Below are 25,008 nucleotides of genomic sequence, written 5' to 3'. Positions count from 1 at the left end.
AGCTGTATTTTTAAACTGTTGTTCTTCCTTCTTTCTCCCATGCACATTTTAAGAGCTAGAAGAAAACCCAATCATGATGGTAAAAACCTCTGTCCCACCTGTGCTAGGCCCATCATATGGCTAATTAAATGGAATTTCTAGGAAACTTAAGAATTACCTATTTAATTCCACTCTCCCAAATTCCTTTGTGATCAACCACCTGACTTTGCTCTGTTTGTACTTTTTATGTCTAATTTGGTCTGGGTCCTGGTCATTTTTTTTCCCTTGGTCATTCCATTTTTGTACTTGATTTATTTTCTAGGGTCCAGAATTAGTGAACTTGAACAGCAGTGCCAAAATTATGGTCCCCATCCGTCCTTTTACACTACACCTCCTCCCCTCCTTAGGAGCTTTTGAAGATTAGGTTCTTCTTCAAATTCACCAAGTCACGACAGAATATTTAATGTCTTCTTTCTTCCTTTTTTTTTGGGAACAATTAGTCACTTTTAATGGTTAATACTTAATCTGTACCTTCTTACATTTTCCAAATTAGTCAATGCTACTTTTATCATTCCAAAATATTCAAGTCACTTTCAGGGTTTCTATCATCTATTCTCAAGAATAAATTTTTATTTTAGACCTCTAGATCCCTTTCTTTCACTCTAAAAGGCACTGAATTTTACCTCCTTTGGGAAGCTATCACTTGCTTATTCTAAAAAGGGAAAAACAATCTTTGGCTTTATCCTGGTTAAGTAGCTCTCAAAGTCAAATCTTCTCTCCTCTCCCTGGATTTCCGAAATGCTTCCACATCACCTCTGCAAGGACTACTTACAGCCAGGTTTCATTTCCAGTGGTTTAAGATGATAGGGGTTAAGCTCTATTTCTAAATGGTGAACAAGTCATTCTAGCACTGCTTTATTGAAAAATCCAATCTTTTCCCATTTATGTCAAATGTTACTTTTACTAACTACTGAGGTCTTTCACATACACTTCAGTCTGTTTCTGGAATTTCTATCCTATTTCACAGATATATTCCTGGGATGGTGCCATATATGACTCTGTAATACTTTTTAGTAACTCAAATGACAAATCTGCCTGATTCTTATTTTCTTTGCTGTTCTTATTTTTTCAGGTGAACTCTATTATTTTTGTTTAAAGGGGAGGTATTATGATACCTCACGAAGGCTTTAAAACCTATGTTTCGGAAGAATATAATCTGGGAAAGTGCTCACAGAAAAAAAAATAGACAAAATTGTCTTTAAAACATGATCCCAAATTTATATGAGGAAGAGATTGAAGAAAATAATATAGTAACAACAGATATATCTTAACAGTAGAATTACAGGAATTTCACCTTATTAAGCACTTACTATATATTAGAACTTGAGCTGGGTAGGTACTGGACATACAAAAATGAGTACAATATACCCCCACCCCCAACATGGAGCTCCTGGTCTTATCTATTCAGAGATGAAGATAGATAAGTACAAGAGACATTTAAGTACAGAATGAGACTTTCTGTCACAGGGGTATGGAAAGGGAGAAGAGGGGCTAAAACGGTAGAGGATGGAAAGAGACTGAAAATAAGAACTGACAGTCTAAACATGTAACAAGTGATGACAACTGTGAAGTATGTTACAATAAAGGAAGTCCCTCCCTAAATTTACTACTACGAGCAGGAATCCAGAGGCAGTATTGCACGGTACACCCACATCGGGGTTAAAGGCATGGACCTGGAGTCAAACAGATCTACATGTGAATACTGATCTACCACTTAATAACTATGTGATATGGGTGAAATTTCATAATCTTAGTGGGTTATACACTAACTCTCCAGGATGACTGAGAAGATATTAGATACATCTAAAGCAGTGCACAGCAATGCAGTACGTGCTCAATGAATGGTAGGTGTTCTGTTTATGTAGCACTGATGACATTAACAATAGAAAGCCAGTTTCTAAGCTATCAGGCACACACAACTAAGAATTTATTTCTTACAACCCCGGTAAATCTCTCAGTAAGATACATCTGGTGTGTCGTAATGTAGAAATCATTTTTATAAGTATAAAGGCATCTAGTAGACATCTGGAACCAACTGCTCATCTTACATTAAGCATTCATTAAGAACACTGTAAGGAGATCTGAATGTCACAGGTTTTGCTTAAACCTCACAAAGAAGAAATGCAGATTTGGCATATTGCTCTCCATAAGCCAGGTCTCTAAGGCCTCTGGCCAGAAAAGATACTTTCTTTTATAGGAAAAAAAAAAAGTTTAGACAAGTGGGTGGGCAATATACTAACATATAAACTATTTTCTTTCCTTTTTTTTTTTTTTAAGATTTTATTTATTTATTTATTTGACAGAGAGAGATAGCGAGAGCAGGAACACAAGCAGGGGAGTGGGAGAGAGAGAAGCAGGTTTCCCGCTGAGCAGTGAGCCCAATGCATGGCTGGATCCCAGGATCAGGACCTGAGCGGAAGGCAGATGCTTAACGACTGAGTCATCCAGGCGCCCCATAAACTATTTTCTTAATAAATACGGTGGTGTGGGGGGATAACAGGTAAAAATCTAGTAAAGTATTTAGTAACATTACTTTTTTAAAGGCTTAGATAACCAGAAAGGTTGGGGAATGACTGCAGCCTATGGTTTAACCTATGTAAGAACATTAACAGAAGCACAAATCTCTATTGGCTTTATAAAGGTTTATGGTGATTTTTTCCAGGTTTATTGATTTCAGGTTTGTTTGTTTTCTTACTAACTGGGATCAAATAAAACTACTTTATAAAACAAAAGATTACCTAAACATAAAAGTTGTCACCAGGAGACTTTTCAACACATAATTCTTAAGATTCATGGGCCTAATATGCTAAAAACTTCTTTCCTTTAAGGAAACTATGCAGTATAGTTTCATTCACTGGATAGTTTTCTCCATTTATAAACAGGGTAACTTCTCATTTCTCAAAATTCTCCCATCGGTTTGCCAATATCTTTTCAAAGAGCTGTATTAGTGTCTTTTCAAAATGGTAAGGAATTTATCTATTTAATTTGCTTGAATAATGCTTTAGGTTTAAGCATCTCATAGCTAATCTCTTATGAGTAAAAAAATGGCTGTCAGCTGCTTCTGGTCAGAACTTACTTTAGTATTAACTTTAATACAACAAAACAATTATGTTAGAAAGACTCTCCAGTGTTCAAATAGACAATACTAATTGACTCCACCGAGTAGACAAATGTTGCCCCTAGAAGAATATCAACAGCACCACAGCACTTACTGAATATTCAGGCAGTGTTCTAAGTGCTATATTTATATACTTTATTATTTAATTCTCTCAACAACTGTGGGAGAAGAACTATTCTTTTTACAGATGATGAAACTGAAGCATACAATGACCATGTACCTACCTAAGTTTATGTCAAGGCTAAGATTCAAACCCAAGTAGTCTGTCCTCAAAGCTCATGCTCTCAACCCCTAACTATGCTGCAGCAAATTCACTCACTCTGGTGTGCCAACAAAAACAAAGTTCTGTTCAAAATCTGACTTTTTACAGGGGTTATGATGATGTTGTTCCTTTATGATCCAGACAACGGATAAGATTAACACCTGCCTTTAAAAAATGTATCTTCTGTACTTTAGCATCTTAACTTAATATTCAAGTGTTCTGGTAAATCCAATGCCTTTCTGTCAGATAATGACGTCTATGCCTCACACGAGAGGGTCAATATATTAATCATATCACACTACGAAATGTAAAGCCAGCGTATGTGTATACATACATACATACACATATACATACTCTGTGGATTAGTAATCTCAAATACTAAATCATGCATTTTGTAAATTTAGAAGGAATAATTAAGTGCACGGAGTACCAAAATTAGCCACATTATAGATGATAAAACAAAAAATAAAATTCACAGAGAAAAATGAGGTTAAAGAGAAACTTTGGACTTAAAAGACTGCTAAGAGCCTAACCAATGAAAGATGGTGTCAAAGATGGTGTTTCTGATACTTTTAACTTTCAACAGAGTCCTGTGGATACATCTTTTGCTTCAGTCTTTTATTTCGGCAGCCAATCATGTTTTTCATGTTATAAGAATTCTAAAATGGATAAAAGTGGAGTAATCCTGTGCAGGCAGGGAAGCCTAGAGCCCTGATGCTCAGCTGTCCTCCGCCTCAGCCCATAGCTGCCTCACCGCTATTCTCTGGCATTCCTACAACCCACTCTTCAATTCTATCCTGCACAGAGCTGATCTTTCTTCAAAAGTACAGAGACTTCATTTTCCAAAATCGTTACCTTCACATCCTGTAATATACCCCTGGATTTATATGGTACTTTTTAATTACAAAAAGCTTTCACTACCACATTAAAACCTCACAACAATCTACAGAAGTAGATGGGACAGATTATTTGCTCCACCTTACAGCTCAATTAATCTAGATTCCAAGATAAGTGCTGAAGTCAAGCCGTATGAGGTACAACGTTTTAAAGTGAGGACTAAAGTAGGAAATACCTTCTTCTCAAGTAGCACGCCAACCCCACCTCCCTAATCTTTAGCCAGCAATTCAAGGCTTTTTATGGCCTAATCTACCTTTCCACCTCACTTCCTTTAATCTGTAGGAATTGTGCTTTGGTGAATCTATGGAGACTTATTAATCTACAGACTAGTTTTTGTACTGCGTTGCAAGTTTACCTTCGCAATTACCATCATCATTAAGGCTGGACCCTGTGGTGGTTAAGAGCATGAACTCTGGAGCCAGACTACCCAAGTTTGATACCACTTCCTCCACTTAACTAGCTGTGTGACCTGGGTCAGATAACATTTCTTTGCCTCAGTTTCTTCATCTGGAAAGTGTGGGAAAAAAACACGTATCTTGCAGAATTATTGTAAGCATTAAAATAAGCTAATAAAATCTACAAGACTTAAGACGAGTGCCTGGCACAGTCAGCTGTTTGCTTTTCTTATCATTATTACTACTGAACACCTCTGTATAAAGCACTGCACTAGGTATCGAGGATCCAAGAGAAACTGAGAGTTCCTATTTTTAGAGGGTTTCATTTCAACTCTACTTGAAGAAACACAAGATATTCTTCAAGAATTTTTTTTTTTTTTTGCACTAGCCAAATGGTGGAGAAGTCCACAAGGTAACATATAAATGCTAAATAAAAAGAAAAGGATGGCTGTAAAAATTCTAAGGAGTACATTCTGAGGTTTGAGGTTGTGCGGGGAAAAAAAAATCTCAGATTTTTTTTTAAGTGAAGATGGCATAAGTTCTCTGAACGTAAAAACCATATTCTTTTTCCCTCCTCCTCTTTTTTTTTTTTTTTTTTAAATAACTCTGGTCATTAACCTTCCTAAGTTTCTACTGGGAATCAGGCTAAGAAAATTATTTTAAAATACAAAACTTGCATACCTCACAAACTGAAAGCCATTCCTATATATTCACTCTATTATACTAAAACTAAGAAGAGAAACAGAATGTTCATATAAAACAAAAAATTTTTAAAATAAAAAACTATAGAGCAACTATAAGAAAACATGTTTAAATATTGCCTCAATCACAAAAAGTATAAATTTAAATTCTACAGCTATTCAAAAACATCAGTTTACAAGTAGTACACATTTGGTATTAAATTATATTAGTATGGCCTAAGAGGTGAAAATTAGGATTAAAATTAAAACATAAAGCATGAATTTAGGGTGCTAGAAAGAAAATTCTGAAAAAACAAAAACAAAAACATAATTTTTAAAAGGACATACTTAACCCAGACCATTCATCATCGATATAGGGTTGATTACGGCTAACATCCCACTGATAATCAGAAGTGGTAGAATGAGAAACTGGCTCAGCAGTAGACCCTTAAATGAAAACGAATGCAATAAAATTAAAAATGGAATTTTCTAATGATGCTTCATAACAATAGTTCTATACTTTGCACACGGAGTCTAAATTATTTTTTATTTCCCCTAAAAGGAAAAATTCAGACATTAGAAAAAGAGTTAAGATAAGGAAAAGTAGAATTGAGGGTAATTTCAGATTAAGCATGATAATACTTGACTGAATTCACTGATGGGAAGTATATATTGTCCCTAGTACCAATCCATTCGATTTTGTCTTTTACAACACATATTTCAAACTGATTATCTACAAATTTCAAGAAGGTGAAAAAAGTTGTTTTATTTTTGTTCTTAATGAAAAATAATAAAGCACAAAAGAAATCCTGAATGTTTCAGGATATGCCTATAACCTGAGGACCTTGAAAAGAGAGCTAGAAAATATCTAGGTTTGCTGGAACCTTCTGCCTAAGAAAAAATTAAAGAAACAGATGATTATCTAGAGAGGTGAGAGAGGGAAGCCGGTGGTTTAGAGGCCAAGTTAAGTTCAGGTGCACTTAAAGAGAAGAGACTATTATCTCCTAAGTTCCTTCTGTTTTCATTTTTGGGGAGGAGGTGGGGTGAGAATGGGGTCACATAATTTTTAGAATCTGATAAGAGCTGTGATGGACTCTGTCCAGAACCTACACAAAATTTTGCAGATAATTTTGGGGGCACAGAAATTCATGGGTGCCAGGTCAAAAACCCTTGTTCTATAGCTATAAATTCATTTTAGAATGCAAACATAGAGCAGGGATTCTCCATTAGGGATACATATCCCCCAGACCTTCTGAATCAGAATTTTCACATGTACTGGAATCCTTGGGAGACTCTGATCCTCACTTAGGATTTGGAGCCACTGATACAAAGAAATGGTTAAGAAAACCTATTACCGTAAAAGACTTACATACAATCATGTCCTCTTATAAAAGCCCTTCCTAACTTAAACGTTTTCACCTGGTTATAGATGATCTTACCAGCCTTCCGTAATATAATGGCTTGATACATACTTAAAGTAGTTATGTATTTTTTAATAAAAATTTTAACAGAACAACCCTATAAATCCATATATAATTAGTATATTAGCTGCTTATAAGCACCACAGTAACACTATTGCTATTTCTTTAGCAGCCCATGCTGCTTTCTTTTTCTCTCTGAATACACGAAGAGAATAGCATCTGTGCTGTACCAAGTCACCAGATGAAAGAGGCAAGTAATTCTATCTCTGGAACTGAAATGTAGTCTATGAGAGCAGGGGTTGGCAAACTATGACCCACAGGCCAAATGCAAACAGTCCCTTTTTGTGTGATTCATAGCGAAGATCAGTTTTTGTATTTACAAATGACTGAAAAAAGATCAAAAGAATAGTATTTCAAAACCAGACACAGCCCCCTGTTTATATGTATCGTCTCTGGCTGCCTTCCTGTTACAATGTCAGAATTAAGTAGTTCCACAGGGACAGTATGGCCCACAAAGCCTAAAATATTTATTACTGTGCCCTTTACAGAAAAAGTCTGCTGACCCCTAGAGTTCTAGTGACTCCAGACACTGTGGAGCTACATAATTAGTACACTGGGTCCATGAATTCCATAGTGAACAAAATGTTACAAACTAAACACCTCCCATATTTATGTAGTATTTGTTAAGTACATATGACTTCTACATGATTAATAAAAGGCACATCCATTACAGCATTTAAGTAATGCTGAATTGGTAATAGTTTATTAGTAATAACTGTATTTTCTAAATCAATAGATACTCTAAGTAGAGTTATTATGTGAGGTTCTACATAACCTAAAAGGCTTAGATATAAACTCATGATGAATAAGGGCAAATAGAAATAGCAAACTGCAAGAAGAAGTATGGTAGAAATACACTAGTAACAGAAAAGTATAACCCTGAAGGGAAGGCCTTCTATTTGTATTTGTCTGTATGCCAAGGAACTTTCACTTATGTTATGCCACAGAATCTTCCTATCTTCACTACAGAAAGGAACCAAGCCACTTGCAGATAAGAATTTAGGTCTTCTTTTCTCTCCTTTTATTAAGGCCTCCGCTACTTTATATTATATATCTATTATTTATGCTGATAGCAGTACTTGACTCTTTTATTTTTCGAATAGCATGAGCTACAAAGAATTTAAACAGAAATTCTTTTGTTAACTAAATGAAAGACTGTTTTCACATACCAGAAACAGCAGAGTTAAGTGTGAGAGATGCAAAAGAAGAATTCTGTTCAGAGGTATTCATTCCCCTATCCACACTAGACCAAGCAGCTGTTAAAATAAAGAACGTCACTTGGAACCTTCAATTTGCAAAAGAAAAGTTGAAAGATATGTACAGATTTAAACTATGATAATAATATTTAAAGATAACCTTAGAAATTAGGACAATACAGCAATAGCTACTATTTACTGAATGTCTATTACAGGCCAAGCTCTTCATACCAAACACCTCTAATCCTTAGGGTAACCCTGCTAGGCACAATTTCAGAGTAGTTAAATGACTTTCTGACAGCCAGAAAACAGCTGAGCCATGACTGGAACTTAAGCTGATTTCCAAAGCCTATGCCTTTCTCCACTTTAGCAAGCTACCTTATTATTTACCATAATTATGCTACTACTTGGGGCCAGGCACTGAACTTGGTACTTGACATTCATTACAGCCAATCCTCACAACTACTGAAATAGGAGGTTCATACAGGTTAAAAAACTAAGCCTGATTTCCATAAAAGTTATTATGTGGGAAAATAGGGATTCATTCCAAATAGGTCCATTTCCAACTAGTCCACACTCATTCCACTATACTGTACTATTTCCTCAATATTTTCAAGCTATTTCTTACTTATATAAATGAGTATTTTAAGGAACGTATACATCCATGAGACCAGTCACACCAGTCTCTTCTTAGTGATTCACTACAAACCCAATTTAATATAGTTCCCTTTCAATTTCAACAAAGGTCCTAATCCACCTAGGCAGGAGCTCTAACCTGCTGCTTAATTTTATCTGTAGCAACCATTCAGCAAGTACCGTCTAATTTATGTCCTAATTATGAAAATGCTACGTAGCTTTTATAAGTAAATTGCAAATATCTGAAAAGGCCACAGTTTTTAACATTACTCGATAAAATCTGATGATCTTCTGTTAAATATGAAAGGATGCTTTAAAGCATAGACATTTCTGCTTTCTTCACTATGGAAAATGAGGCTGGGAATTTAGGGACTGTCTTCTTCCAAACAAATTTTGATATTTCTACACAATTTCTGGACATTGTAGGGAAGAAGAACAAGCTTAAAAGTAATTATCAGTAAATGATCTAGAGTTTGCTTCTTGGGGACAATAGTCAACATGAATCTTTTTAGGCTTAAAAGTGATGGGAAAAGCAAATAACATTGGAAGAAGGTTTTTTGGTACTTAATCACGAAAAACTCTGCAGTGTCTATTGCTCTCCCAAATAAAAGAAATAAAACAAAAATATCTGCAACAAGCATAACAGAAAAAAGTGTATGTTTAACGTACAAGGAATTACAACTTGATTTAAAAAAAAAACAAGAGGCCATTAGACAAATGGGCAAAGAACATGAATAGACAATTCATAAAATAGAAATGACCAAGAAAATTGTGAAAAATATTCAACCTCATTTAACCAGAACAATTTATGTATTTTTTTGTTTATCAAGTTAGAAAAGATTTTTTAAATAAGAATACCCAATCTTGGTCAGCACAGGATAAATGGCACTCATACAATAGATGCTGACAGTATAAATTAGAACTACTCTCTTAGAAAATACTTTGACAACATGTTATAGAGCACTGTATGTTTATACTCCCTTTAGCCCAGTAATATCACTCCCAAGAATCTATCCTAAAAAAAAAAAAAACCCCAAAACAGATATATTAATGCCATGCTACTTAACAATGGTTAAAAAACAGAAAATTCTCTTGATAATATGGGAATAGCTGAATAATTTATATGTTATGCTTATACAATATATTACAGGGCCTTCAACTAAAAATCCTTACGAAAAGGAAAATGTTTATGTTACAATATTAAGTGTGTGTGTGTGGGAGGGACATAAAAATGCATATCTAATTTAGACTATGTAAAAAAAAAAAAAAAAAAAACACAAAAACCCCCCAAAAAACTACACAGGAAAAAAAAGACCATTAACGAAATATAAAAAACAGTGGTTGTCATTGGGTGGTGTAATAACAGTGGGTTTTTCCTTCTAAGTTTTGCATATTAAACATGGACTTCTTTTCTATAACACATTTACACACACATACACACACACACACACCCACACTGGAATTAAGCTGCTTTTTATTTGATGGCTTTCAACAAGAATAAGCTTCTCAACTACTGTCTTCATCTTTAAAACCAAGGAGAAAAATTAATTATATATACTGCAAAACAGTATAAAAGTGGATGCTGTAAACTTTTATTATTCTTACTTAAACTCAACAGAACTGTTGAAATTAATCAAAAAGTCTGTTCACACACTACATTTATAACATCACTAAAAATACACAATTATACCCCTTAGCTACACTGATAATCAGATGTGATAAAAGTATGTGAGAGCACTAGTAAAGAGCAAGTAATACATGCTATTATTGACTTTTTTAGTTACCACTTTGCTCTACGTGAAGGTTTGAGATGAGTTATTACTATTATTTCTGAATAGCTTTACTCATTTTTCTGCTCATGGATTTTTTTTTTTCATTCCTGGAAAATTCAAAATGTACTGGAAATAAGCAATTGTAAATGAACTTAAAATTTTCTAACACTTCTTACCAATGCCAGAAAATATTGAACGGTCACTCCAACTCCTTCCCCAGTCTTTTCCATTTACATTAGCATCTCCAGTGTCTTGACCCCAGGCAGATGGCTCACTTTTCCTCTTGCCTGCAGAAGCAGGTGAAACAGAATTCCACTTCTCCTCACCTGCACTGATCTGTGAGGAGAGTTTTACAGACTTTTCATTCCAGCCTCCTCCATTTACAGTGAGGTTTTCGTTCAATCCTGAAGGAACTTAAAGAAAAGAAAAGAAGATTAAAAACTGATACATGACTCCTTATGAAAACTGGGATATTTTCAAATTTGCTTGGTTTATATTTATCACTCATTTTTTCCCCTACTGTCCTCTAAACAGCTTGAGCTTTAAAAATAAAAATGATGTCCTAAAAGTGACATGACCACCAATGGATGACTTTAATTTAGAAACTAAGAGTAGGCTTGAACTTTATATTTTAATGATGTTTTCAACAGCAGAATGACTTGCTCAAAGAAAGTACAAAAGACAGGAAAACAACACATACTCTGCTATGCTCAGAATACTCACCCACTAAAAATATGAACAATTCTCCTTAGTTCCATGTTCCGTTCTTATTTACACACACACACACACACACACACACACACACACACACAGAGTATAAGGCAGTGATTCTGCAACCTGGCTGCACATTAAAATCAACTGAAAAATTTCTTAAAAGTAGACACTGGAGCCTCAGCCCAGACTAATTAAAATCAGAATCTCTAGGGGTGCCTGGCTGGCTCAAGTTGGTAGAGCATGTAACTCTTAATCTTGGGGTTGTGAGTTCGAGACCCATGTTGGGCATAGAGATTATTTAAGAAAATAAAAATAAAATAAAATAAAATCAGAATATTTGTATGCAGGTATATGTACATATGTGTGTATGTTGTTTTTCTAAGCTTCCTAGATGACTGTAATGTGTAGCCAGGATTGAGAACCATGGGAATGAAGGAAGCTGACAGGGTTAAAATAAGCCTGAAACAAGAAGGTGCTTTTCATTTCTGAGTTTATATTTTACTACCACACTTTTAGTTTCTAGGTAAGGTATATCACTCTACTTAATTCAATCTTTATCATAAACAAGTAAATAAAATATATTTTCTAATTGTGAAGCACAGTATAACTTCAGACTGTAGTCCATTTGTTGTAAAATATTTGATATTGTTAAGGAAGCAATTTAAACGATTATAGGTATTAAGGTTTTTTTCTTAATAAACAGGGGTAAAGTCTTTTATCCCATATATGCCTATATTAAAACCAAGTCCTCCCCCACCCCAAATCTTTCTTTTCTCTATTGGCTTACACAATGCAAGCAAGAATAAAAATCGCATGTAAACTACTACTAAAAAAATGTTTTTACATATGGGGAGAGGGAGAAACAACTAGAACATACCAAAGACTGTTAGGAAGTGGGAATGACTTTTCTTTTTTTCCATTTTCCAAAATCTCTGGATTGTGATTATGTTACTTTAGTAATTAAAAATCATTTCTAAGCCTTTTTTTTCCTTCTGTATCATTCATGTGAGGAAACAGACATGTATATAAGTTTCTATTTTGATGGGCCTTCAATTTAAGTTACATGTAATTTCTCTCACCCTGAAGTGTAGAATCTCCTTTTCCAGACTTAAAGTTGCTAACTTGAACATTTAGATGAGAATCACCTGGTTGAAATAGAAATAAAATTTATTTAATACTAAATAGGCCACTATGCACATTAAATTAGGAGTTAACATATAAATTAAGTTTTCACTTATTATTTTTAATAAATTGTTTCTTCAAGTATTAAATTCTTATACTGGAAAAGAGTTTTACTCACAACACACTTGACATGTCCTTAAGGAACTGAGTTCTATAGTTACCATATTCTTAGTCAACTAAAATGGCAATATAGGAACTGGAAAATCTCTTAAGTATATGTAGAGTCTGCTGTTCTGTAATGCTTATGAGATTCTTTTAAGTAGGAACTGGAGAACTGGGGCTCTGTAATTGGATTCAACTTTGCCACCTCTCAACAATACCAGCTGCCTTTTCAATAATCCTGGAAGCAAACACATCCAACTTAAGAAGAACACTGCCAGTATTTGGGACCAGGACTTAGGAAATATGGCAAGAGGTACGAATACATACTATAACAAGGATACCATTTCTCTGACACTAAAAAGCATTTAATGATTACAATGTATCAAAAAGCCAGCAGACAGATTGTGCTAGCAAAGGCAGGCATGCACAAGACAGTGAAAAAGGGTCCCCAACAAAACGGAGTGCTAAGACATGGCTAACATGTAACAGCGAAAATGCATAAATAGAAGTCATTGCTGTACCAAAGCAATACATTTCAGCAAGTCATCAAGCAAAAAAGTAAAATACACCAAAGCTAAGAAAGTGGTCTGGAGACAAATGCAGGGTGAGGAGGCAATTAATAAAAAAGTGAAGGAAGAAAAATCAATGCTCAAGTTGAATAGTATCACTCTGCAGACTGATGTCTCCAGGGTAAAAATGATGGCAATGTAAAGAGCTTTAAGAAGCCATCAGTACTGGATAGTGTGAGAACTTGAAATACTTGGGAAGAATATCAGCTCAACAACCTCTGAAGTTTCAGTCTAGCTTTATCAAACACCTATGGCATTCTCAAAAAGTTAGGGTGATAAGAAGTCCAGATAGAGCCTGCACTATCCAGAACATGCTTGTCTCATCTTGGAATGAAAGCATCCAACATGCAGAATGGTGACAAATAATTTTATTTAATAAATGTCTTGTCCACTGTAAGAAATGGAGATGTAAGAGAGTTGGGGCAAAGCACTGCACACAAGAAAAAAAGGCAACATCATTTTCTCACGTGACTCAAGGCAGAAAGGCAATTTTAATTTAGCAGGCCATTCATCAGGCGTTACGTAACAAGTAACACTGCTGGTTATCAGGTAAACCAATATGTGGTCCACAGTGCTCTCACGAAGAAGGGTATATCAGCACAATGATGTAAGCAGTTCAAAATAGTCAAATTTTGACATAATGATATTTTGTACATCTGATTAAAAGGAGCTGGATTTGATGTATGACTCTTATGTTCCACTAATATACCTTTATTCTTCTTGGAACCAACAGGAAATGATGCAGTTGTAAGTTGCTCGGTGGTAACTGTGATGGTATTTTCTATCCCAGGGATAGTTGAATCCAATGAACCAGAATCAGTCTGCACCTTATCACGTTTACGCTGCTGTCGTTTCTCTCTGTGACTAATTTTAGTTTCCCAGGCTCCTGACATAGCCCCAGAAAAAAAAGTGTTATTCAGTAAAGGGGAAGACAAAACGTTGTAGTTCTGAGGGGGGAAATGGGGCAGGGCACATAAGATATCATGATAAATTAAGAGAGTAAACTAAAAACCCAGAGTACTGATTATATTAATTTATCCTAAGAATTTATTCTAATCCCAATATGTTGTTTTAGGCAGCTAACTGCCATTATTATTTATTCTGGTAATTTTTATCAACTGTCATCTATGATTTAGGAAAAATGATAACTATAAGTCATCCTGTAGATCTTTTTATCCCGCTGGAGAGAATTGAGAGTGTTATAAATAATTACTAATAAATGGGTTTATTTGGTGATGACAATAAAGGGCTTCCTCAAGAATTTTGTACACAGCCTTCTAGGGATAGTGTATTTAAGAACAAGAGAGAAAAAGTCCAAATCATATTTCTAAGAAACAAAGACAAAACAATTGCTCAAGATACTAAGCTACACCTTAAATCTCAAAGTGGTTCCCTTCAGGAAAAGCACGGTTAGATTCTTATAACTTAGATTTAAAAAAAAAAAAAATGTTTTCTAACAATGTCACAGATCTGCACATTAAAATCTGTAATTATTAAAAGAAAACTAGATACAAGATTAAGCGACACAAATGCAGCTTTTATATAATGCACCATGGTAAAAAAGGATTAAAATTTTTTCTATAGTCCTTTCACTTGCTCAAGTACCTTCATCAACTTCCTTTCCATCATGGCGTGAACTGTTTTGCACTGCTTTAGCATCTGACTTTGATTTCTTCTTATTTTTCTTTGACTGAAAGTAAAATAGAATGTTACTTAATATTTCATTATGTTTTTGAAAAGGTAGGAGTCAGTAAGATACATAATGAAATGTATGATGCTGACAACCAAAAAATTTAATGTTTGATTAAAAAACTTAACATTAAATGGCAATAATAATATGAGGTTACCATTTATTCAGTGGTTACTCTATGCTAAGTACTTTGCACTCGTTTTCTTCTTTATTCCCTAAAAAAAAAATCACTAGAGAAGGTATTATTCCCATTTTAGAGATGAGGAAATGGAGACTTAGAGCTGTTAAATATTAAATAGGCTGTCTGGGGCACATTAAGAGTTAGTAAATGGTAGAGTCAAATTAGGAAATAGGTCTATCTGGCTCCAAAGTCTGTGCCCTTAGAAACATGCTACCCTAATTTACATCATAAATAAGGTACTATAATATGATGTGTTCAGAATAAAATAAAAACCTACTGCTAATGTTCAGAAAGAAAATGATGCACTGATTATTGGTTTTTGGATTTCATAAAACACATTGTTGGAATACCCTACTGTATAGCAAATTAGTGAGTCAACTGTACAAAGCAGATAATATTTTGTTGGTTTCAGAGCAATGTGAAAATACCTAGAATTCATATATGGTAGATGTTTAGTATTTAGTAATTCATTAAAGAAAAAATACCTACACACACAGAAGGTAAGGATATTTTGAAATAGCCTTCCAATTCCCTTCCGCTAATATTTTCTCTTCTCAAAAGCTCATTAAAACCTCATAAAGCCATGATTCCTATAGATTAGTGCTTCGAGAAGAGTACTAACATTCATGAAATAGTGATTTTATTTATAATTTGTATTCACACATTTAACTATTTATTAATATTGGCTACACATATGTATTATTGTACACTATCTTAAAGTTAAGTTTACCACCAAAAAAGATTGTATATCTTGATAGTAAGCCTTTTTCATGGGTAAAGCAGTAAAGGATAGTTTGAGTAAGCAATGAATGACAGCTCTTCGGAGTGATTAAAAATTCTTTGACAACAGGAGTACACAACAAACTATTCAAAACAATGTTTATTTCCCATAGTTGATCTGTACTTGTTTCTTTGCATGTTCTCATGAACATGTATCATGTCTCGTGTACTGCTTTATTACACCTACCAAAGCAGGCTCATATCCACTTTACAAAAATTGAGCTATCATCTACATACCATAATATTTATCCTTCTTAAGTGTACAATTCGGTGGTTTTTAGTATACTCGAGGCTGTACAATTATCACCATTGTCTAATTCCAGAATGATTTCATCATTCCGAAAAAGAAAGCTGGTACCTAGTATTAATCAGTCCCCACTACCCTCTTCCCACTGGCGTCCACCACCAGGCCACTTTCTGTCTGTCTGTCTCTCATATCCACTCTCAAGTACACACAATACCTTGAGCACTTTTCGATTACAGCCTAAAGTAGGGGTCAGCAAACTTTTTCTATAAAGGATCAAACAGTAAATATTTTAGGCTGTGCAAGGCATATGTATCTCTACATGTAGCAATTGTACAACTCTGCTATTATAGCATGGAAGTAGCCGTATACAATATGTAATTAAATGGGTATGACTGTGTTCCAACAAAATTTTATTTACAAAAATAGGCAACTGGTTGGATTTCGGGGGCCAGAGTTTGCCAACCCCTGGTCTAGAGCAGCACTGTCCAATAGAAATATAATGCAAGCCATGCTAGTAATTTAAAATTTCCTAGCACGCAGGTTAAAAGGTTAAAAGAAATAGGTAACATTAATTTTAATAATATATGTAAATCAACACATTCAAAATACTATTTCAAAATGTAATTAATATAAAAAACTATTAATAACATAGTATGAAAAAGAGTGCTCAATAGCCATGTAAGTAGCTACCACATTGGATAGTACAGACCTACAGGAACTACCTAAAGTACCCTCATTTTATAGATGCGAGAACTGAGGCCATAGATTATATAAATTGCCTGAGGTTATAGGGTTATTAAGTGGTAAAATGAGCTAAAATTCAGTTCCGACTCTAGATCCTGCCCTCACAAATACTCTGCTATTCTGTCTCTCTACATTTAACTCTAAATACAAATTTAATCATGTATTAGGTATGTGATTTTGGGCTAAATCGCTCTAAACCCTTTTCCCCAACTGCCATACGGGACAAAAATTCCTAACCTCACATAAGGTCTTTTAAGGATTAAGTAAGATGTGAAAGCGGATTGCCAACTACGAAACAGTATACATAAATAAGACTTTTTCAAGGAAAGCAACTATGAAAAAAGGATAGAAATTACATTCACACTGAAATACTGTGATGTGTCACTAAAATAAAATCTGCAGAAAAATAAAGACAACTATCTTGGCTTAGGTCTTGTTTTAGTTACCTTTAAAAAACTAACCAAAAAATCATGCTTACCCAGATGAGACTTAATAACATATTATAAAAAGCATTAAAATGAATATGCATACATGCTACTATTTGCCCCAGTCATCCTACTCAGAGGAACACCTTACTTCTGGGCAGCTCCACTACAGTTAACACTTTTGAAGGAAAATTGCAAATACAAAGTTCTAGCTCCCTTGTTATCATAGTTCTTTCCCCCAATTCGTTGTCAGACTCTACCATGGAGCTAGCCTTAGCCTCTCTTGAATGGCTGGTCATCATGCAATCAAGATTTATTAAATACCTACAAAGTGCTAGACATACACTCCAAAATGCTTATTTGTAAATTTTACACATATCCTACTACTGATGATGTATACATGTGTAAAACATCAGAGCAATAGGACTGAATATGCTTCATTATTTTTGAATAATCTTCTAAATTCATGCATTTTAATACTTTAATACTTTTAATATTAAAAACTATCATACCTGACAAAGGTACACAGATCCATTTAAATGAAGGCCACGCTTACTAAAACACGACATTAATTCTTCCACCTCATCCTCTAAGTAGGCAAAGGTTTTTGTGGAAATATAACTAATAAAATTTAGTCTTCCTCAACACCAGGTGTTCCTGCAATTGAATCTGATGGTTTTACTTTATTTTGGCATTTTTAAAAAATGGATTCACTAAAAACACTTAAATTAAAAAAAGTTGGTTGTAATTGCTATCACTTATAGACCTTTCTAATTAACCCAGTTAAGTCTCAAAATAGCTCTATGAGGCAAATGCTATTATTTCCACTTTACAGATAAGAGAAGGGAGGCACCGAGTGGTTAAGCAACCAATCCGAAGATCACATAATTCTTAAGTGCCAGAGCTGGGATTTGATAAGCATGCTCCAGAACCTGGGCTGCTATGCTATTTTTCTGTTAGAAAACTGCTCCTGAGCTGTTAAATTATGCAGATATGATAATTTTCACAAGTAACAAATAATTTTTAATAACAAAATCACACAATGGTGTAAACGTCTCAGAATACACTCTTCGTTGCATGAGTTTCTTAAAAAAAAAAAAAAAAAAAAATCAGCTACTTTCTGACACATCTCGTTAAAGTTTCCTTAACACTGACAGGACAGATTAAGTACAAATTTTTCCCAAAAAGATCTGCTAAGTATAATCTGTCATTATAAAAAAGATCAACATATTTGAAACACTTGAATTTTAGTAAAAGAAAAATGTGTGGCTCGCTTTTTAAGTTGGTCAGCTTTCTAAAAGTATTTTGACAAATATAATCAATGAATCTCTTCTTTGTAGAATAAAAGATGATGATTCCCACCTTGCCCTTACCATAAATTAAAGGCCTCATTTTCCAATTTACAGTCTGGCTTTATACCTTTTTTGCCACCACAGATTTCCAGAAATAATGCAGTGAATGAATTTTGTGCATGGTGCTATCTCTATGGCTTCATCTCCCTATTCCCCAAATTTTATTTTTTTAATTAAATTCCAGTTCACATGGGCCCTCCATCAGTGGCTTTTATTTAGTTTTTCCACACCAAAAAATTTAAATTAAGTGATCTATTCTTGAGAAGGTATCTTTGTATTTTTTTTTTTTTAAAGATTTTATTTTTATTTATTTATTTGAGAGAGAGAGAATGAGAGACAGAGAGCATGAGAGGGAGGAAGGTCAGAGGGAGAAGCAGACTCCCTGCCGAGCAGGGAGCCCGATGCGGGACTCGATCCCAGGACTCCAGGATCATGACCTGAGCCGAAGGCAGTCGCTTAACCAACTGAGCCACCCAGGCGCCCCTGTATTTTTTTTTTTATCTTTAGTTGCTCACAAACTAGTTCTTTATGCATTTCATTACTGAAATAGAATATACCGAGTTCCCCAAGTGTAATGTCAGAATCATCTGTACATTTTTCCAATTTGCAATTTGCTCTGCTCCTGATTTACTTAATTCATCAACAATGTTTTTATGCTGCACCCAACAGTATATGCTGATGAAAGAATGTGTTCCGGGTGATTGTCATATTGTTTTTTGCGATTTTACCATGGCAGAAAGAACAAGTGTTTCCCCACATATGTCTTTCCCTTTTTAAACAAGAAACCTCCAAGAGTGGCTTCTAAGCATTCTTAATTATATTTAGTAAAATTCTGTACTATTGGGTACTGCATAAATAATCATCTTTAAAAAAAAACTGCGGAGGCCAATCTTCACATTCTAAATGCTTAGATATCCTGCTGATTGAGACAGTTTCAGAATATCACTAGCTAAAATCTTAAGTCACAGTATAAATGGGCAAGGCTTCTTACCAGAAGTAGGAATATATTTCTGTTTCAAAAATCTTCCTTGAGGATTCCATTTTTTGTGACCAATTTCTTATTAGGTCTGATTAAATCATCTTAACCTCATGATGATGTGACTGACAGAGGTCTTAGTAGGAATAGTAGTGCCCACTCTATTTTTCTGTTTATTTGCATTATCATCATCTACAGTCGGCAGCTTCCTAGCCTGTTCACTAAAGGTTAGTCTAGTTTAAACTGGGTAACACAATCAAGAAACCCACAGAGTTGAGCACACATCAATTGCAATCTGTCAAAATATATTATGAGAAAAGAACCAATGAGGGCAGTCTTTCCATTGTAGCTTCCCACTCTTCTCAGGATCTGGCCCATGTAGTGTCTTACTACCCTCTAATATTCCAAATGAGGATGCCAATGACATCATATATTGAAATGAATAAAGCTTCATTTGTTTTAATAAAAAACTAATATAAATAGAAAGTCCAATATTCTCTTCCTTCATCCCAATGGATCCTCCTGTATACTCCACTCTGGAGACAATGGTCTTAAAAAGCACATGCTGAAGCAGTTCTAGGACTAAAAGTAATATGCTTTCGAATTCACAGAACTTAAAGTATCAAAAATTATAAGCTGAGTTATCAAAAAAAGACACTAAAATGACTTCCATAAATAAGCTCAGCCTCTACCTTTAACTTCCTAACATGAATGAATATTCCTAGTATTAGACAACACCCAAAAATAAGTGATAACACTTATTAGAGCAGCAAAAGGTGTATGTTGGCAGCAAAAGCAGATCTACCGAAATGGCTGCTTCTTAGCAGATTTTAAGGAATTGTGAAGTATTAAAAAAAAAAAGGGCAGAGGAGTGCTCAATTTTAGGGAGTCTAAATATTCGTATAGAGTCAAAAACTATCATTAAGAGAGATACTGTACAAATTTTAAGTTAGAGGATACTTTATTTTGCAATCAGTTATTTGCACCAAAGTAGGCAGCCAGATTCTAAATGTAATCCTTACTCAATTTCTTAATTGTCTTTTCTGGAAAATACTGGTCCTTAAAATTTTGGTGAACTGACATAACTGATATTTAAAGCCCTATAATTATCTAAAGCCACTGCTGGTAAAGTCAGGAGTGATAAAGGAAATGGAACCTGAAAAAGAGGAATGCTGAGTATTTCCTAGAGGTCAGAAGTGGATACTATGATGCTTTCGTCTGCGGATGAGTGGCTAGTATGTAAGATTTTCCACTAATTCATGGCAAAAACTATTCTGTTTTCTGAGATTTTTGTTCTTTCTCTTTCCACTGTGTCAAAATTCCTTTTTTTTTTGTAATGGTGACAGTGGTTTTAAAAATGTACATACCTGACAAAATTAAAATGTTAGTTGGTGAAATCAATTGCCACTTGGAAAATCTGAAAACTATTGCTTTAAATTAATTTCATTCACTTTCTGCCTAAACAAATATGGCAAGTCCTTATTTTACATTGCTCCATATTTAGCACTCTTTTTCTCACTTGTCTCAAACATATAAACAAGCTGGGCATGGTTAAATGGCAAAGGATGGACGGTTCAAAGAGCGTATTACTTACATTTTTCTACACCAGCAATTCTTAATCTTAGTAACTTGGTGACACAATATTAGGATGAGATTAATTATAAAAAGTATCATAAACCTTTTTAAAAGTAGAGAGAGTTGCAGTTGATGTTCCCCCCCTTTTCTGGAGGAGGTGGTGGTGGTGGCTGGCAGAGGTGGTGTAATTCAAACTAGAGCCAAGACTATTCTACTCACTACTATCCTGATGCATTTTCCTGAATGCAAGGAAGGAGCAGGATTGCAGGTGCAGGGAAGTGCCCACAACTTAAACTTTACCTCTTTCTCCTTACCCTAATTAGTTATATTTTCTTTCACAGCACTTACCACCATCTGACATGAGAGAATATATTTGCTTGTTTTCAGTTGTCCCCCCGCTCCCATTTTATCCTGTTTTATCAACCATTATATTCCTAGTGCCTAGAATAACGTACCTTGCAGAGAGAAGGTATTCAATTAATATTTGGTTAATCAATGGAAGAGCCTAAAAGTAGACTGCATTACATATAGCCCTGTCTGCCCAACTCTCACTGTCCCCAAAATAAAACCTCTGGGCTATCATATTTGTATACTTGATCCATCATCCAAGCCATTAAATTATTTGAATATGTTTAGTGTGAGCTCATGAATTATGGTACACCACATAAGTAGCATGGCTATCTACCCAGAATCTTAAAAAAATTACAAGAAACCTTCCTTAAGAACTCTTTTTATCTAGCCCCGAACTCTTTCCCAGATATGGTTCTCATATTTCCAATAGCCTAATAAATTAATTCCACTTGGAGACCCCATTTTTACCTCAATTTTAGTATGTTTAAAACCGAATTCATTATTTCACCGTATTTCGATCCCCTCCTGCCTCATACAACTACAGCATCATGGAAAAAGGATGGGCTAGGGTGGGAGTCCTGGTTCTGGTCTCATTTCTGCATTTGTCAGAATTTAGACAGGAAATTCTAGGAGCAGAAATGACGTTTCTCTGGTAAGATACACCCTCTTTTTTTTTTTTTTTTAAAGATTTTATTTATTTATTTGAGAGAGAGAGAGAAAGCATGAGGTGGGGAGGGTCAGAGGGAGAAGCAGACTCCTTGCTGAGCAAGAAGCCCGATGCGGGACTCGATCCCGGGACTCCAGGATCATGACCTGAGCCGAAGGCAGTCACTTAACCAACTGAGCCACCCAGGCGCCCAAGATACACCCTCTTTTATAGAAAATAGTGTTTGCCTTAAAGGGGACACTGAAAACTAACTCCTTGGATGGGAATCCAAGACTCACGAAACTAGATTTTGTGGCCCAAGGAGCCCGAAAAGTCAAGAGTCCAAGACCTACACAATCAGACTCAAAGCATTCCAGATAAAAACATTTTAATGAATCTAAAAGACTATATTGGAGTTTAAAACAGGGTTTCAGCAAAAAAAAAAAGTCAGACAGTAAATATTTTAGGCTTTGCAGACTATAAGGCCTCTGTTGCAACCACTCAACTTTGCTGTTGGGAGTACAAAAGCAGCCATAGACAATAAATAAGTAAGTAAGTGTGGCTGCATTCCAACTCACTTTCAAAAATAGGCAGAGAGCTAGACATGGCAAATAGGTCATGGTTTGCCAATCCCTGGTTTTAAATTAGTTTCTAAGATGTATTATGGAAGGTAAAACACAAATGCATGTAAGCTCACTGGGCATGCAGGTGTTCTCTGTTTTGCTAAGAGCTGCTATACCTTACACTTGTTTAAAATCTATGATGCCTTGGAGTAAGTTTGTCTTTGGTCTTCTAAACACTGATTACTCCTAGAGTGGTGGTTCTCAAACTTCTTGGATATAGGATTACTCTTAAAACAGACTGAGGATGTCAAAGAGCCTTTGTTTACATGGATTATACCTACTGATATCTACCATATTATAAATTAAAACTAAGATATTATTTAGATATATATTAATTTATTTCAGAACAGTAGACTCATTACATATTGTATAATTACACCTATATGAACAACCATATTTTCCACAACAACAAACATTTTAGTGAGAACAGTGGTATGCTTTACATTTTGCAAATATCTTTAGTGTCTAACTTCATAAAAGACAGCCTGCATACCTGCTTTTGCATTTTATTTTACTGTGTGATACACTATTTGAAGCATACAAAGAAAATCTGGCTACGTACACATACATACATAATTGGAAAAACGAGGACTGTCTTAATAGTTTTTTCAGATAATTGCATTCTTTGATATTACACCAAAGATTAATGGTTGACTGGGGCTAAGAGGAAAAGAAGGGAAAATGGGGCATGACTGGTAATGGTCATGACTGGTAATGGGCACAAGATTTCTTTTTGAGAAGAGGAAAACGTTCAAAAACTACACTATGACTCTGCAGATACACTGAAATCATATACTTTAACAAAATAAATTCTACAGTATATCTCAAAATAAAGCTGTTTAATAAAAAAGAAAGACAGAAAACCAATGTGTTTGGGCTTAGGGAGGGTCAGGGATAGGAAGAGAGACTTGAGTGGTTATGTTCTAGACTGTGGCATAAGAGCAATGGGAAGTTGTGAAGAGTTTTTTTTGTTGTTGTTGTTGTTGTTTTTAAAGATTTTATTTATTTATTTGAGACAGAGAATGAGAGAGAGAGCACATGAGAGGGGGGAGGGTCAGAGGGAGAAGCAGGCTCCCTGCCGAGCAGGGAGCCTGATGCGGGACTCGATCCAGGGACTCGATCCAGGGACTCCAGGATCATGACCTGAGCCGAAGGCAGTCGCTTAACCAACTGAGCCACCCAGGCGCCCAGTTGTGAAGAGTTTTAAGCAGAGGAAGGAAGAAACACTACGCCAAAACTTGTCAAGTGGTAGTTTCTTAAAAATTGTTGCAACATGAAATCTGTGTCGATAAACTTTCCCATACTCTATTGGTCTATCCTGCACTTTGAATGAATCTTTTACACTGCCTGATTTTGTAACACGCAAGCATTGGTCATTTGGAAAATACCAGTTCAGTGAGTCACACACATCTTCTAAAATGTTAAAATATTCCATTGTATACAGTATTTTTAAAAATCTCAATCGTTAATATCACAATTGATCTCATCAGAAATTCTTTAAGCACTGGGATGCTGTCAAGCTCATGGTAGCAGATACAAATTTTCTAAATTTCCAATTTTCACTTGGAAACAAATCATTATATCATTTGCAATAAATACTAAATGTTGTTTTCCTTGAAGTGACAGGATCATCCTGACTGTTTTTGAGAAAATGTCTGCAAATACCCAAGTCTAAATCACCATGGCCTATCTATCAGTTCTTCTTTCATGTTAAAATGGAGCAACATGAACGAAGTGGCTAGTCAGGACTGTAATTCAACGGTACTGGTGTTTGTCCTCAGGACAACCACTGTTCTTCACTACACAGCACACTGTATGTATAATTCCCATTTCATCATACAAAATAATTAAAAAGCATGTGTTCAAAGGTCAAGATTTAAAAAAACTAATAATGATCATTTTTACAGCTTAAGGACACTCTTAAGTGAAACTGGCATTCTTTTTCTTTTTAATGGTGAGTGGATTGCAATAAAGAATACAGCTACTAGCAGTCTGGTGTCACAGTCATGATTTGTGTTCGGGAGGTCAGCAGTTTTACCTGCTACTGCTTCTGTACCATTAATGCAAATATCAACACACTGAGAAAGGCAAATGTCTCTACTGTTATGAAAACAGCTGGACCCAACGAAAGGTCCCCGAGGCCCCTTTCCAGGGGTCCACAAACCACACTTTGAGAAATGGTGCCCCCGCAAAATTTAGGGATCATTATTTACTAGCTATGTGATGTTGGGCAATCCACTAAACTCTTTTTAATGAGCTGGATTTGAAAAAAATGATTATACTCCCCTCCTTCCCCAACCAAGAGTTATTCATCAGGGCTAAGAGATGTGAAAATATTTGTATTATTGTAGCATCATAAAAATGTAAGAGCTTAT

At 35.1% G+C, this 25,008-nt stretch overlaps 2 protein-coding genes across 10 annotated transcripts in view; both read right to left on the bottom strand.

The window, feature by feature from the left end:
• The window catches only part of LAPTM4B (lysosomal protein transmembrane 4 beta), a 459,101-nt gene that overhangs the window by 89,507 nt on the left and 344,586 nt on the right, over positions 1 to 25,008 (bottom strand). The gene's annotated exons all lie outside the window — the stretch shown is intronic.
• The window catches only part of MTDH (metadherin), a 58,846-nt gene that overhangs the window by 16,989 nt on the left and 16,849 nt on the right, over positions 1 to 25,008 (bottom strand). Inside the window, exons 3-8 of one of the 9 annotated variants that reach the window (XM_031038415.2) lie at positions 14,649 to 14,733; positions 13,753 to 13,929; positions 12,270 to 12,335; positions 10,653 to 10,889; positions 8,042 to 8,128; positions 5,740 to 5,838 (exon numbers count right to left, since the gene is read on the bottom strand). In XM_031038415.2, the coding sequence (XP_030894275.1) occupies positions 5,740 to 5,838; positions 8,042 to 8,128; positions 10,653 to 10,889; positions 12,270 to 12,335; positions 13,753 to 13,929; positions 14,649 to 14,733 (751 nt within the window). The remainder of the gene's footprint in view (positions 1 to 5,739; positions 5,839 to 8,041; positions 8,129 to 10,652; positions 10,890 to 12,269; positions 12,336 to 13,752; positions 13,930 to 14,648; positions 14,734 to 25,008) is intronic. The other 8 variants (XM_081816294.1, XM_081816293.1, XM_081816296.1 and 5 more) reach the window with 8 other exon arrangements.

The sequence above is a fragment of the Leptonychotes weddellii genome, chromosome 4, assembly GCF_054177405.1.
Source record: "Leptonychotes weddellii isolate Sample4059 chromosome 4, ASM5417740v2, whole genome shotgun sequence".
Taxonomy (NCBI): Eukaryota; Metazoa; Chordata; class Mammalia; order Carnivora; family Phocidae; genus Leptonychotes; species Leptonychotes weddellii.
The sequence above is the reverse complement of the archived record's forward strand: the minus strand, read 5'-3'. Positions and strand labels throughout refer to the sequence as shown.